Source organism: Cherax quadricarinatus, chromosome 62 (genome assembly GCF_038502225.1).
Source record: "Cherax quadricarinatus isolate ZL_2023a chromosome 62, ASM3850222v1, whole genome shotgun sequence".
Lineage (NCBI taxonomy): Eukaryota > Metazoa > Arthropoda > Malacostraca > Decapoda > Parastacidae > Cherax > Cherax quadricarinatus.
The window spans coordinates 20,864,377-20,881,149 of record NC_091353.1 but is presented as its reverse complement, the minus strand read 5'-3'; the positions used below and the strand labels follow the sequence as shown (position 1 = coordinate 20,881,149).

Below are 16,773 nucleotides of genomic sequence, written 5' to 3'. Positions count from 1 at the left end.
AGAAATGATAGAGAATCTTTTTCTGGTGATAATGATACCAAAAGTATGAAATTTGATGGAAAACTTATGGAATTACACTCTCCTGAAGTCAGCGACATCGGCGACATTAACGCATCAGCGATTTTGCCCACTTTAAGCCCTATTTTCAACTAATTCCATTGTTCCAGTCCACCAAACTCGTAGCTATTTCTTTAGAACTGTATTTGTTCTATCGATTGAGTACAAGAAACCTCCCATTTACTGATTTCAACTACCCGATAAAGTGGTCAGACATTGGCAATTTGGCCAATTTCATGCAAATTAAAAAATGTCAGTTTCAAAATAGGGTCCAGAATGAATAATACAGACATTCCTGTCACTAAAATAACATTTTCTCTGTTCATCAGTCACATCTCCAGGCCCCTGTTATAATACTCTTGCTTTCTGTTTTGAATTTTTATTCACACAAAAAATATTAGATTTACTGTTATGCAGACTACTGCAATATTGTAATAATTGTATAAATAATGTCAGCCCATTCATGACTGCATATTAGAATGGCTAGTTGGACATTTATTGGACAGTGATGTCATTTGTTTACTCTTGAACATCGGCAAAAATTGAACATTTCTGCCACTTTGAGCTCCATTTCAAGATTCTTTTCATAGTAAAACCAATCAAAATCACTTCTATTTCTATAATATGTTTTTCATTCTATCAAATGAGACCAACAAAACAAGAATATAACCATAAATATTATATGAAAATGCACCTCAAAGTCGGCTTTTTAATCCAAAAACACCGATTTTTTTTTTCTCATGCACTGCGTGCTGCAGGATTTTCTTATACTGTGCACACTGACCACAAAGACCCATTCTCTCACATATGGGTCTACCAGCTTTCTCCTGCTTGGTTTGAAGCCACTATAATTTTTGAGTATATACATGTACAGTGGACCCCCGGTTAACGATATTTTTTCACTCCAGAAGTATGTTCAGGTGCCAGTACTGACCGAATTTGTTCCCATAAGGAATATTGTGAAGTAGATTAGTCCATTTCAGACCCCCAAACATACATGTACAAACGCACTTACATAAATACACTTACATAATTGGTCGCATTCGGAGGTAATCGTTATGCGGGGGTCCACTGTATATGTCAAACACATTGGCTTGTAAGACATATATGTATGACCAAAACAGTCAAAGGGTTAAAATGAACCATACCTGTAACTTCAGTCAAATTCAAATATTTATTTCTTTGCCTAGTATACATTGTGTAGTATACATGTAGAAAAATATTGTTACACACACACAAAGCCACTAACATGTATAAGCATTTCAGGCACCAAAAGCAACAGAAGTTCAGATGGATCAGTACTGAAGGTGTGCACTTGTGATCTGTTCAGCCTAACCCACTGTCAATATCTAAGAGAAACCATACCACGGGCAAAGATAGAACCTGCAGTCAGAGTCATAAAACTCCAGACTGACGCGTTAGCCACTGGGCCAGCTGGCCCAGTGGCTAATGCATTGGTCTGGAGTTTTATGACTCTCTGACCGTGAGTTCTATCCCTACCCGTGGTATGGTTTGTTTGCAATCGTGTCATTATGATTTTGTGAGTCATATCTAAGAGAAACTGTGATAATAAACAAAATACAAAATAGGTTACTTTTGCTGATGGTACTGTGCTTTTGGGGGATTCTAAAGAAAAGTTGCAAATGTTAGTTGACAAGTTTGGGAGGGTGTGTAAAGGTTGAAAGTTGAAAATGAACATAGGCAAGAGTAAGGTGATGAGGGTATCAAACAATTTAGATAAAAATTGGATATCACATTGGAGGGAGTATGGAAGTGGTAAATGTTTTTAGATATTTGGGAGCTGATTTGTCAGCAGATGGGTTTATGAAGGATGAGGTTAGCCATAGAATTGGTGAAGGAAAAAAGGTGAGTAGTGTATTGAGGTATCTGTGGAGACAAAGAACATTATCCATGGAGGCAAAGAAGGGAATGTATGAGAGTATAGTGGTACCAACACTTATGTGGGTGTGAAGCTTGGGTTGTAAATGCTGGAGCGAAGAGGCAGCTGGAGGCAGTGGAGATGTGTCTAAGGGCAATGTGTTGTGTAAATATTATGCAGAGAATTTGGAGTGTGAAAATTAGGAGGAGGTGTGGAGTTACTAAAGGTATTAGTCAGAGGGCTGAAGAGGGTCTGTTGAGGTGGTTTGTTCATTTAGAGAGACTGGAACAATGTAGAATGACTTGGAGAGCGAATAAATCTGTAGGGGAAGGAAGGCTGGGTAGGGGTCATCCTCGAAAAGGTTGGAGGGAGAGAGTAGGGGAGGTTTTGTGGGTGAGGGGCTTGGACTTCCTGCAGACGTGAGTGAGCGTGTTAGATAGGAGTGAATGGAGTCGAATGGTTTTTAAGACCTGATGAGCTGTTGAAGTGTGAGCAGGATAATATTTTGTGAAGGGATTCGGGGAAACTGGTTAGCTGGACTTGAGTCCTGGAAATTGGAAGTACAATGCAAGGAGGGAAGAGTACATGGAGAAAAAGAGAGAGGTTAAGAGAGTGGTGAAGCAATGTAAAAAGAGAGCAAATGAGAGAGTGGGTGAGATGTTATCAACAAATTTTGTTGAAAATAAGAAAAAGTTTTGGAGTGAGATTAACAAGTTAAGGAAGCCTAGAGAACAAATGGATTTGTCAGTTAAAAATAGGAGAGGAGAGTTATTAAATGGAGAGTTAGAGGTATTGGGAAGATGGAGGGAATATTTTGAGGAATTGTTAAATGTTGATGAAGATAGGGAAGCTGTGATTTCGTGTATAGGGCAAGGAGGAATAACATCTTGTAGGAGTGAGGAAGAGCCAGTTGTGAGTGTGGGGGAAGTTCGTGAGGCAGTAGGTAAAATGAAAGGGGGTAAGGCAGCCGGGATTGATGGGATAAAGATGGAAATGTTAAAAGCAGGTGGGGATATAGTTTTGGAGTGGTTGGTGCAATTATTTAATAAATGTACGGATGAGGGGAAGGTACCTAGGGATTGGCAGAGAGCATGCATAGTTCCTTTGTATAAAGGCAAAGGGGACAAAAGAGAGTGCAAAAATTGTAGGGGGATAAGTCTGTTGAGTATACCTGGTAAAGTGTATGGTAGAGTTATTATTGAAAGAATTAAGAGTAAGACGGAGAATAGGATAGCAGATGAACAAGGAGGCTTTAGGAAAGGTAGGGGGTGAGTGGACCAGGTGTTTACTGTGAAACATATAAGTGAACAGTATTTAGATAAGGCTAAAGAGGTCTTTGTGGCATTTATGGATTTGGAAAAGGCGTATGACAGGGTGGATAGGGGGGAAATGTGGCAGCTGTTGCAGTTATATGGTATAAGAGGTAGGTTACTGAAAGCAGTGACAAGTTTTTACGAGGATAATGAGGCTCAAGTTAGAGTGTGTAGGAAAGAGGGAGATTATTTCCCAGTAAAAGTAGGCCTTAGACAAGGATGTGTGATGTCACCGTGGTTGTTTAATATATTTATAGATGGGGTTGTAAGAGAAGTAAATGCGAGGGTCTTGGCAAGAGGCATGGAGTTAAAAGATAAAGAATCACACACAAAGTGGGAGTTGCCACAGCTGCTCTTTGCTGATGACACTGTGCTCTTGGGAGATTCTGAAGAGAAGTTGCAGAGATTGGTGGATGAATTTGGTAGGGTATGCAAAAGAAGAAAATTAAAAGTGAATACAGGAAAGAGTAAGGTTATGAGGATAACAAAAAGATTAGGTGATGAAAGATTGGATATCAGATTGGAGGGAGAGAGTATGGAGGAGGTGAATGTATTCAGATTTTTGGGAGTGGACGTGTCAGCGGATGGGTCTGTGAAAGATGAGGTGAATCATAGAATTGATGAGGGGAAAAGGGTGAGTGGTGCACTTAGGAGTCTGTGGAGACAAAGAACTTTGTCCTTGGAGGCAAAGAGGGGAATGTATGAGAGTATAGTTTTACCAACGCTCTTATATGGGTGTGAAGCATGGGTGATGAATGTTGCAGCGAGGAGAAGGCTGGAGGCAGTGGAGATGTCATGTCTGAGGGCAATGTGTGGTGTGAGTATAATGCAGAGAATTCGTAGTTTGGAAGTTAGGAGGAGGTGCGGGATTACCAAAACTGTTGTCCAGAGGGTTGAGGAAGGGTTGTTGAGGTGGTTCGGACATGTAGAGAGAATGGAGCGAAACAGAATGACTTCAAGAGTGTATCAGTCTGTAGTGGAAGGAAGGCGGGGTAGGGGTCGGCCTAGGAAAGGTTGGAGGGAGGGGGTAAAGGAGGTTTTGTGTGCGAGGGGCTTGGACACCAGCAATCCTACCATCATGTAAAACAATTACAGGCTTTCGTTTTACACTCACTTGGCAGGATGGTAGTACCTCCCTGGACGGTTGCTGTCTACCAACCTACTACCTACAATAATTTAGCTAACTGTATTAAAATACTACTTAATACAGTGGACCCCCGGTTAACGATATTTTTTCACTCCATAAGTATGTTCAGGTGCCAGTACTGACCGAATTTGTTCCCATAAGGAATATTGTGAAGTAGATTAGTCCATTTCGGACCCCCAAACATACACGTACAAACGCACTTACATAAATACACTTACATAATTGGTCACATTCGGAGGTGATCGTTATGCGGGGGTCCACTGTATTCTATGTCTAATTCTTAAGTAGTCTTTAAGCATTAGGATTAATTTGCCCAATTTGAATTTGCATACTAGTGAGTTTCTTTTGTGCCTAACAATGATTTATCACATGTAAGCTACATTGTCTTTGTACAGCATATAAAGAAATTAAAATTTGAAATTGAATTTAAATGGTCTATGACCATCTGTTGGAGTATAGATCTTCTACTGCATTTGTGGCTGGATGGATAATTCCAGGTGGTGGTGGTGGTGGTGGCTGTGTGAGGCAAAGTTTCCCATGCAACAGTCTGGTTCAACTGGCAGTCAACAGGAAAGCCTGGCCCTAGGCCCTAGGCCCCAGGCACCAGGCCTAGGTCCCAGACCGCAGGCCCCAGACCCCAGGCCCCATGCCCTAGGTCCCAGGTCCCAGGCCCCAGGCCCCAGGCCCCAGGCCCCAGGCCCCATGCCCTAGGTCCCAGGCCCCAGGCCCCATGCCCTAGGTCCCAGGCCCCAGGCCCCATGCCCTAGGTCCCAGGCCCCATGCCCTAGGTCCCAGGCCCCAGGCCCCATGCCCTAGGTCCCAGGCCCCAGACCCCAGGACCCATGCCCTAGGTCCCAGGCCCCAGGTGGGACCACAAGTGTAGAAAACCTTGAACTGAGCCCTCATGTATATTGCTGTTGCAGACTGACAAGAAACTCCCTGTAATGGGGACCAGGCAGCCCATGTTTTTTTTATTTCACTTTAGTTGTTTTGTTTTGTATTCAGACTAGTTTGAGAATGGTCTATGCTGGCCATCTGACATACAAATAGCTTCACTATGATAAAACTAATTTTGTCATGGATACAATGACACAGAAAAGACCTGGGATTATTAGAGGTGAGAAATAGACATGATCTTTTCTGAAAATGTCCTCCATGGCTTTTATCACAGAATTATTTTGCATACTGCAAAACTGATTCTGTAACTTCAGGAGCAGAGCTAAACTCATAAATTATTTAATATATCATATTTTTTTTAATTTCCACTGGTTGTATCACTTTTACCACTTGTAAACCATTCAGTTGTTTTACCACTGTCTGAATAATTTTCTTGTATCTATTCATCAACTGCCTTTGCATAGTTATAGTTTTGTCTATCCTCTCATTACTATTCCCAGCCTAACCCCTCCCTTCCTCTCATATATATACTGGCTTCCTTAGCTTCACAGTTCTGTGTGACTATTTAACCCTTTCTGGCTCCAGAGGCCAAATTTCTAAGTGCATACCAAAGTCCAAGAATTTTCAAAAAATAATTTTGTTGTTTTTTCTTATGAAATGCTAAAGAATCTTTTTCTGAAGGTATTAAAACAAAAAGTACGAAATTTGATGGAAAATTGACAAAATTATGCTCTTGCAAATTTTGATGTGTCAGTGATATTTACGTATCGGCGATTTTGCCGATTTTGACTCCCATTTTAGGCCAATTACATTATTCCAGTCAACCAAATTCTTAGCTATTTCACTAGTATTACTTCTATTCTATCAATTGAACACAAGAAATCGCCAAGCCAACTGTTTCAACTACAAAATAAAGTGATCGGAAATTAGTAATTTGTCCAATTTAATGCAAAGTTCAAAATATTCTAATTTCAAAATAGGGTTCAGAATAAACAATGCAGGCATTCCTGGCACTTAACTAACAATTCTCCTGTTCATTAGTTATGTTTTCAGGCTTTACAAATGAATTCCATTTTGGTTTTTTATTCACAATGAATTTTTATTCAAACAAAAAAAGAGAAAATTTACTGTTATGCAACATTGTAATAATTGTATAAATAATATCCCCACATTTGTGAATGTATATTAGACCCGCCAGCTGTCATGTATTAGACTTGTGAGGTCATTTGTTTACTCCTGAACATCAGCAAAAATTGAACATTTCTGCTACTTTGAGTTCAATTTCAAGCCATTTCCATTATTAAAACCAAACAAAATCTTCTCTATTTCTGTAGTATATCTTCCATTCTATCAAATTAGACCAAGAAATCGCAAATACAAGTATAAAAAAATACGAAAAAGACACTGCAAAGTCGCTGTTTTAATAAAAAATTACGGTCTCAGTTTTTCTCTCTAATTATACACAGTTTGCTGCAGGATTTGTTTTATGTAGTGCACACATACCACATAGATGTATTCTCTCATATCTAGGCCCAAATTTACTGCTCACAGCTTATCAGAGTGAGCTGAGCTCATGGCGTAGATATACGGTTTGGACCCTCAACGTATAGCCATAGATCTATGGCACAGACCCTGAAAGGGTTAATAGTCCAAGTTGTACCAAAATGTCTTCATAAGTTTCAGTTTTCTTTATTCTTCTTGTTTAAATGGTAGTGGAACAAATTATTGATTCTTTCATTTCCTTTTGTAATCTATTAGTTAAATATGGCACACTCATTGTTTTTATTATGTGTGATCTGTCATGTATGTGCTTTTTAAATCATATAAATACCTCCTCACTACTGGTAGGTATTGTTTTACTCTTCTATAAGACTCCATCTGTGAGGCTCCCTCAGTAAGACTCCATCTGTAAGACTCCATCTGTAATTTGTATCTTTTTTTTAGATCTTTGCCTTGACCTCTGATACACTTCCAGAACTTTGAATTAGGCCCTGCATTTTAGTCTGGTGTAATTTCAGGTCGTGCCGGCTACTCTATGGATGAACTCTTCATTCTCATCCGGTCCAAGGTGCTAGCCCAGCGTCAATTAGGTCTACGTACTTTGGGTAACATCCTTAGGAATGCTAAGGAAGGCTTCTACGACACCTGCGTCAACCCTCCTATAATGCAACTAGTGGTATATCTCTTTTACATTGTTTTACTGGTGTTAATTGTTTATTACCTAGGTAATAGGTTGGTAGACAGCAACCACCCAGGGAGGTACTACCGTCCTGCCAAGTGAGTGTAAAACGAAAGCCTGTAATTGTTTTACATGATAATAGGATTGCTGGTGTCCATTTTTCTGTCTCATAAACATGCAAGGTTTCAGGTACATCTTGCTACTTCTACTTAAACTTAGGTCACACTACACATACATGTACAAGCATATATATATACACCCCTCTGGGTTTTCTTCTATTTTCTTACTAGTTCTTGTTCTTGTTTATTTCCTCTTACCTCCATGGGGAAGTGGAACAGAATTCTTCCTTCATAAGCCATGCGTGTTGTAAGAGGCGACTAAAATGCCGGGAGCAAGGGGCTAGTGACACCTTCACCTGTATATATTACTAAATGTAAAAGGAGAAGCTTTCTTTTTCCTTTTGGGCCTCGGTGGGATGCTGCCGGTGTGTTGAAAGGAACAAGAATTGTTTATTAGAAACAAATGCCCATCACTATTACCCAGTTGTGATAAATATTATCTCATATGCTGGTTTAACCATTAACCCATAAATGGTCCAAACCTATATATACGTTTTTTCCGCTAGTGTCCCAAAAGTATATATGTAAGTTTTATTTTTCCTGCCTTCAAATTTGGCATGACTGGCCTGAGATGCCTTGTCAGCATAGAGTGGGTCCTAACACTCAGTGTGCATGGTATTAAAAAAATCTGGGACCACTTAGTACCTTGTGGGAACACCAGTTCAAATGAGCGCCAGCTAGAGCCAACAGCGCAGCAAACACCTGGGATTCACTGGTGTCATGTAGTATTAACACTCCTATTTTAAGAGGAAAGTGATTTCGACGCTGAGTTTAGTGGCTTTGAGGTGGATGTGGCCACAAGTGGTCGAGGAAATATCAAAAAACCTCGATAATAACCCATGTGCAATATTTGTGCAACACCCTTTCAGAATGTCTTATAACCTATGCCCTAAGTAAAGAGAAACAATTCTGGCTGGCTGGCAGGCTGGCTGGTTGCCTGGCTGGCTGGCTGACTGACTGGCTGATTGGCTGGCTGGCTGACTGACTGGCTGATTGGCTGGTTAGCTGGCTGGCCAGCTGCATGGCGGCCAGCTGTGTGGCTGGCTGGCAGCTGGCGGCCTGGCTCTAACTCCGTTTGTCTGTATCTATGTCTATCTCTGTCTGTCTCTGTCTATCTTTGTCTCTGTATATCTGTCCCTTTCTATCTCTGTCTCTGTCTCACAGGTACACATAAATACAAGTACAGTAGGGCCCCACTTATACAGCAGGTTAGGTTCCAGGCTACAAGTTTACACTAACATATATTAAGTTAGCAATAGAACTAGGCATCAAAAACAATAAAAAAGTACAATACACACATAGTGCACTCATTACTTGCCTTAAAATATTTATAGTACAGGTGTCCCTCAACATTCGCGAGGGTTAGGGGATCAAGAGCCTCGCAAATGTTGAAAAACCGTGAATGTTTGGTGCCCCAATATATTGTAGGGAAATCTAATACAATACTGCTTCCTTAACTTGTTGAACCATGAACAATCATAAAATACATGAAAACGTCGTAAATTGTACTAAATATATACATGTTATGCTTTAATAACATGTATGTTATTAAATACCACAGACTCCACCAATGCCTCCACCACTTCCTCAACCACTGCGAGTCCCTACTACCCTCCCTCCGACCCCCGCAACTGGCAGCCAGCCCTCCCACCACTCAGTGTGGTGAGTGTTTTGTTTGTTCATTATTTGCTATTAAACTACATTATAAATAATGTGAAAACATTCATGACTGCATATTGGAATGGCTATTTGGACAGGTATTGGACGGTGATATCATGTGTTTACTCTTGAACACAGCAAAGAACCAAACATTTCTGCTACTGCTAATAATAACAATAGTAATAATAATAATAATAATAATACTGTAATAATAATAATAATAATAATAATAATAATAATAATAATAATAATAATAATAATAATAATAATAATACGATATAATTGAAGAAGGAAATTGTACAAAAACACGAGGGAGTGGTTGACACATTGTCAGTGTGACTTTGTTTATGCTGGAGTGAACATTAGTCTCCCTGCTCTTCCAAACATTTCACAATAATTCATTGTTTGGTGCTTGTAGATTGAGTGTGACTGCCTCTACCACTGCCTCTACCACTGATTCTACCACTGCCTCTATCACTGCCTCTATCACTGCTTCTACCACTGCCTCTATCACTGCCTCTACCACTGCCTCTACCACTGCCTCTACCACTGCCTCTATTGCTGCCTCTACCACTGCCTCTACCACTGCCTCTATCACTGCCTCTATCACTGCCTCTACCACTGCCTCTATCACTGCCTCTACCACTGCCTCTACCACTGCCTCTACCACTGCCTCTATCACTACCTCTACCACTGCCTCTACCACTGCCTCTATCACTGCCTCTACTGCTGCCTCTATCACTGCCTCTATCACTGCCTCTACCACTGCCTCTATCATTGCCTCTACCACTGCCTCTATCACTGCCTCTACCACTGCCTCTACCACTGCCTCTATCACTGCCTCTACCACTGACTCTATCGCTGCCTTTACCACTGCCTCTACCACTGCCTCTACCACTGCCTCTACCACTGCCTCTATCACTGCCCCTACCACTGCCTCTACCACTGCCTCTATCACTGTTTCTACCACTGCCTCTAAAACTGCCTCTATCACTGCCTCTACCACTGCCTCTACCACTGCCTCTGTCACTGCCTCTATCACTGCCTCTACCACTGCCTCTACCACTGCCTCAACCACTGCCTCTATAACTGCCTCTACCACTGCCTCTATCACTGCCTCTACCACTGCCTCTACCACTGCCTCTATCACTGTCTCTACCACTGCCTCTACCACTGCCTCTACCACTGCCTCTATCACTGCCTCTACCACTGCTTCAACCACTGCCTCTACCACTGCCTCTATCACTGCCTCTACCACTGCCTCTACCACTGCCTCTACCACTGCTTCTACCACTGCCTCTATCACTGCCTCTACCACTGCCTCAAACACTGCCTCTACCACCATATCCTATCATACCTTACTGGCTGCCACTGCCTTACTGCCATCATAGCCATCCGATACCTATACCGCATCTGCACCCACTTAGCGCCTTATCTATCCGCTGCGATCTGCCGCCAGCCATCTGCCAGCTGCCTCTACACTCCACTGCACCATTAGCACTCTACCTGCATCTGCCGCCACCAGCATCTGCCGCACCAGCCATCCTGTCCATATCTACCACTGCTTGCTCCTATTCAACATCTGCCACCTGCCATTAGCTGCCATGCGCCATCCTGTTAGCATCTAAGGCCTACCTGCTGTCACTATCTACCTGCCTCTACCACTTACCTCCTATCCACTGTATCTATCCTTATCTGCCAACATCCTACCACTGCCTCTATCATATATCTGCTGCTCTATCCTTACTGCCTCACCCACTGCCTCTATCCCTTAGCCATCTATCATATCTGCCACTTAGCATCCTCATCACTGCCTCTATTCTATTTCTATCATAGCCATCTGTCCATATATCTATCACTTACCTTGCTACCTACTGCCTCCTCTACCACCTGCCTCCTATCCTGCCATCTACCACCATCTATCATAGCATCCTGTCAACCAACATCCTAGTCACACTCAATGCCATAGCAATCTGCCACCGCCTCATCAATTAGGCATCTCACCACTGCGTCGGAATCCAGCAGATCTGTCCTTTCATCGATCACTGCAATCTGCTTGCCTCCAGCCACCGCCTAAACAAAGTCTTACCACTGCCATATATCTAATCGCTGCCTCTAACCCACTGCCTCTGCCACTGCTCTACCACCATCCTATTCCTTGCCAATTAGCATCTGCCTGCCACCATTATTGCATTATTATTGCGCATTACCGCATTATTATTCACTTATTGATTGATTATTCGCGATTCTTGCTCTGACGTTGACAACTTACGACAGCGCTCGTGATTAGTTGCGCATTGCATTATTATTATTATCTGTCGCGATTCGGCGCTTATTCACTTAATCGGTATCCTGCTCAGGCCACTTAGCATTCTGTCTGTGGGTTCTATCAGTACCTCTACCACTGCCTATATCACCTGCCTCTACCACCAATCGCCTGCCTCCAAATAATCCAGCCTATTACCACTGCCTCTATGCACTGCCTCTACCACTGGCCTCTACACCTCTACCCTGATTATATAATGCCTCTAGTAATGCCAACTATAATGCAACCACACCTGCACTCCAACCACTGGCCTCTGGTCACTGGGCCTGGCTACCACTGCCTTCTTGACCTGCCTCTCCAGCCTCGGATCTGGGGCCAGGTATCTGCCTCAAGGGCCACTGTACTATCCACTGGCCTCCAGCCAGGAAGCCAGATATCACTAGCCGGCTATCAACTGGCCTGGTCCACTGGCCGGCCTACAACTATGGCTATCACTGAGAATGCACTGCCTGGCTGGGCCAACTAGCCGGTTCGGAATTCCACTGCCTCTAACCTGCCTCTTACCAACTGCCGCGAGCCCTGCCAACTGTCAATAAGCTTACCAGAAGGCTACCACCTCTATCACTGCCTATATCAACGGTCCTACCACTTGCCTCTATCACTGCCTACCACTGCCACTATCAACTGGAGATCACTTGGCCTGCTTACCACTGCCTCTACCACTCCTCTACCACTGCCTTTACCTGGATATACCACTGGCCTCTAGCGGGGACTGCCTCTATAGCGGGTGGGCCTCTACCACTGCCTCTATCCTGGCCGTCTACCACTGCCTCTAGCACCTGCCTGGCGACCTGCCGCCTATCACAAGCCTCCTATCACTGCCTCTTCCTGCTACATCACTGCCTCAGCAACTTAGCCATCAGGCCATAGCCCATCTGTCCAGATCATCGCTGGCTGCTATCATATCTGCCGCCATCAAGCCATGGCCCTGAGCTTATATCTGTCACTGTATCTGGCCGCCAGCATCATATTCGCCAGCGCTCTATCCTTAGCATCAAGCCACAGCCTCCAGGCCGGCTTATCTATCGCTTATCAGCCACAGCATCAGCCACAGCATCTTGCCGCCGCACTGCCAACTGAGCACATATCGCTTATCGTACTCACCATATCTATCATATCTCCAGCATCTAGCCAACTGGCCCTAATCTGCCGCTTAGCATCAAAGTCCTTGTATCTGTCGCTTATCCTGCCGCTTGGCATCCTATTCCGTGCCATGCTATCGCATCAAAGCCGCCATCAGTCTTGCATCTTATCACTGCCTTATACCACTGCTCATATCAGTGCCTCTGCAGGGGTCACCTCTATACTGCCTTCTTCACCACTGCCTCTAATCCTGGGCCTCTACCATTGCCAACTTACCACCTTCTTACCACTTGCCGTCTTACCACTTGCCTTCTACCACTGCCTCTATCCCACCTGCCGTCCTCCTGCCTTCCTACCTGCCTCCTACCACCTGCCTCCTACCACTGCCTCCTATCACCTGCCTACCACTGCCTCCTACCACCTGCCTACCACTGCCTATAATGCTGCCTCTATCCTGCACCTACCACCTGCCTCCTACCACTGCCTCCCTATCACCTGCCTCCTACCACCTGCCTCCCTATCACCTGCCTCCTACCACTGCTCCTTTATCACCTACCCTTCTACCACCTGCCGTCCACCCTGCCTCCTATTCACTGCCTCTGCACCCTCCATATTCAGTCCACGTCCTATCCTGCCCTCCTCCCACTGCCTCCTATCACAAATGCCTCCCTATCCACTGTCCTCTATCCTCGTCCTACCACCTGCCTCCTATCCACCTGCCTTCTACCACTGCCTCCTACCACCTGCCTTCTATCCTGCCTCCTACCCTGCCTTCAACCACCTCCAGTCCTCCAGTCCTTACAGAAGCCACCGACAATGATTATTCCTCATGTGGAGGCCAGAGGACTAATGTTCCTCCAGCCATAAACCAAGTCACCACCCTGATACCTCCTCCTGACCACCTCCCTGCCGTGCGTACCAATCCTTCCTTCAGGTATATCGTATTATTATTATTATTATTATTATTATTGCGTATTATTATTATTATTATTATTATTATTATTACATTATTATTATTACAGTATTATTATTATTACATTACCTATTATATTATTAGCCAGTAGCCAAATGTTTTGGTTCCTGCCTGTTGTCCTTCCAGAGTAAACCACCATGATATCCACCCGTTCAACCTACCCCTTGTCCAAATAGCCATTCCAAATATGCAGTCCATGAACGACTACACATTATTTATAATGTAGTTTAATAACCAAATAATGAACAAACAAAACACTCCTCCACCACACCTGAGTCCTGGGAGGGCCTAAGCTGCCAGTGCGAGGGTCCGGAGGGAGGGTACCCTGAGGACCTCGCGGGTGGTGAGACCTTGAATATGATGGCGGCTGGGAATTTGGTTGGCCTCAATGCGGCCTGGGGTCCTGGCCTCAATCCTGGCCTGGGAATGGCCGATTGGGAATTCCATGAATCGTGAAGCCAGCTGAAAAGCCGTGAATCCTTGAGAGACTGTATATATAAAATAACCCTAAAACCCACCTTGAAACGGGTCCAGACCATATTAGGAGACTTGGTGCTTCACCGGATCCTACAGGAGGATATGAAACAGGCCGGGTGCCGGGGGCCCGTATAAGCGAGAGTCCCTCAAAATAAACGACCGTGTGGCGGCTGCGCCCGTAAAGCCGCGAAACGCCATGAGCCATGGCCCTGCACCAATGACACCCCATGAGCGTAAATTACCACCAAACCTGGCCCAAAAAATCAGACAAATGCCTTATGCTCTCCTTGAAGATCCTGAGCGCCCCGTGGCGTGGGCGCCAGTCCTTGCGGCCCTCCTCCTGAGACCAGCCTAGGCGGATAGACCAGATAGACAGGGGTCCTTGACCGAACCAGACCAAATAGACAGACATCCTATCCTGCCAGCTAAAAACCAAAGCCCAGGCCCTAAATCCCCTCCCTTAGAAAGTCCTCCTTATCCCTGCGTCCTCCTCCTTCTCCTCGTCCTCCTCCTTCTCCTCGTCCTCCTCCTTCTCCTCGTCCTCCTCCTTCTCCTCATCCTCCTCCTCCTCCTCCTCCTCCTCCTCCTCCTCCTCCTCCTCGTCCTCCTCCTCGTCCTCCTCCTCCTCGTCCTCCTCCTCCTCGTCCTCCTCCTCCTTGTCCTCCTCCTCCTCGTCCTCTTCCTCCTTGTCCTCCTCCTCCTCGTCCTACTCGTCCTCGTCCTCCTCCACCTCGTCCTCCTAATCCTCGTCCTCCTCCTCGTCCTCGTAGTCTTCCTCATCCTCCTCCTCATCCTCCTCCTCCTCGTCCTCCTCCTCGTCCTCCTCCTCGTCCTCCTCCTCGTCGTCCTCCTCCTCGTCCTCCTCGTCGTCCTCCTCGTCGTCCTCCTCCTCCTCGTCCTCCTCCTCCTCGTCCTCCTCCTCCTCGTCCTCCTCCTCCTCGCCCTCGTCCTCCTCGCCCTCCTCCTCCTCGTCCTCGTCCTTCTCGTCCGCCTCCTCGTCCTCCTCCTCATCCTCCTCGTCCTCCTCCTCGTCCTCCTCCTCGTCCTTCTCCTCATCCTCCTCCTCGTCCTCCTCCTCGCCCTCGTCGTCGTCCTCCCCATCCTCCTCCCCATCCTCCTCCCCATCCTCCTCCTCATCCTCCTCCTCATCCTCCTCCTCTTCCTCCACTTTCTCCTCCACTTCCTCCTCCTCCTCGTCCTCCTCCTCCTCCTCCTAATCTGCTTCCTCCTCCGATTCCTCCTCTGCTTCCTCCTCTGCTTCCTCCTCTGCTTCCTCCTCTGCTTCCTCCTCCACTTCCTCCTCCACTTCCTCCTCCACTTCCTCCTCCACTTCCTCCTCCCTCCTCTTTGTCCTCCTCTTTGTCCTCCTCCTCGTCCTCCTCCTCGTCCTCCTCCTCGTCCTCCTCCTCGTCGTCCTCCTCCTCCTCCTCGTCCTCCTCCTCGTCCTCCTCCTCGTCCTCCTCCTCGTCCTCCTCCTCCTCGTCCTCCTCCTCCTCGTCCTCCTCCTCCTCGTCCTCCTCCTTGTCCTCCTCCTCCTCGTCCTCTTCCTCCTTGTCCTCCTCCTCCTCGTCCTACTCGTCCTCGTCCTCCTCCACCTCGTCCTCCTAATCCTCGTCCTCCTCCTCGTCCTCGTAGTCTTCCTCATCCTCCTCCTCATCCTCCTCCTCCTCGTCCTCCTCCTCGTCCTCCTCCTCGTCCTCCTCCTCGTCCTCCTCCTCGTCGTCCTCCTCCTCCTCCTCGTCCTCCTCGTCGTCCTCCTCGTCGTCCTCCTCCTCCTCGTCCTCCTCCTCCTCGTCCTCCTCCTCCTCGCCCTCGTCCTCCTCGCCCTCCTCCTCCTCGTCCTCGTCCCCATCCTCCTCCCCATCCTCCTCCCCATCCTCCTCCTCATCCTCCTCCTCATCCTCCTCCTCTTCCTCCACTTTCTCCTCCACTTCCTCCTCCTCCTCGTCCTCCTCCTCCTCCTCCTAATCTGCTTCCTCCTCCGATTCCTCCTCTGCTTCCTCCTCTGCTTCCTCCTCTGCTTCCTCCTCTGCTTCCTCCTCCACTTCCTCCTCCACTTCCTCCTCCACTTCCTCCTCCACTTCCTCCTCCCTCCTCTTTGTCCTCCTCTTTGTCCTCCTCTTTGTCCTCCTCTTTGTCCTCCTCTTTGTCCTCTTTGTCCTCCTCTTTGTCCTCCTCTTTGTCCTCCTCTTTGTCCTCCTCTTTGTCCTCCTCTTTGTCCTCCTCTTTGTCCTCCTCTTTGTCCTCCTCTTCGTCCTCCTCCTCGTCCTCCTCCTTGTCCTCCTCCTCGTCGTCCTCCTTGTCCTCCTCCTTGTCCTCCTCCTCGTCCTCCTATTCGTCCTCCTATTCGTCCTCCTATTCGTCCTACTATTCCTCGTCCTCCTCGTCCTCCTCCTCGTCCTCCTCCTCGTCCTCCTCCTCGTCCTCCTCCTCATCGTCCTCCTCATCGTCCTCCTCGTCCTCCTCCTCGTCCTCATCCTCCTCGTCCTCTTCGCCCTCCTCCTCGTCCTCCTCTTCATCCTCCTCGTCCTCCTCCTCGTCCTCCTCCTCGTCCTCCTCCTCGTCCTCCTCCTCGTCCTCCTCCTCGTCCTCCTCCTCGTCCTCCTTCTCGTCCTCCTCCCCGTCCTCCTCCCCGTCCTCCTCCTTGTCCTCCTCCTTGTTATC

At 46.3% G+C, this 16,773-nt stretch overlaps 1 protein-coding gene across 6 annotated transcripts in view; it reads left to right on the top strand.

The window, feature by feature from the left end:
• The window catches only part of LOC128687229 (RNA polymerase II-associated protein 1), a 212,166-nt gene that overhangs the window by 82,137 nt on the left and 113,256 nt on the right, over positions 1–16,773 (top strand). For all 6 annotated transcript variants that reach the window (XM_070098490.1, XM_070098491.1, XM_070098486.1 and 3 more), the window contains exon 8: positions 7,312–7,469. In XM_070098490.1, coding sequence (XP_069954591.1) covers positions 7,312–7,469 — 158 coding nt within the window. The remainder of the gene's footprint in view (positions 1–7,311; positions 7,470–16,773) is intronic.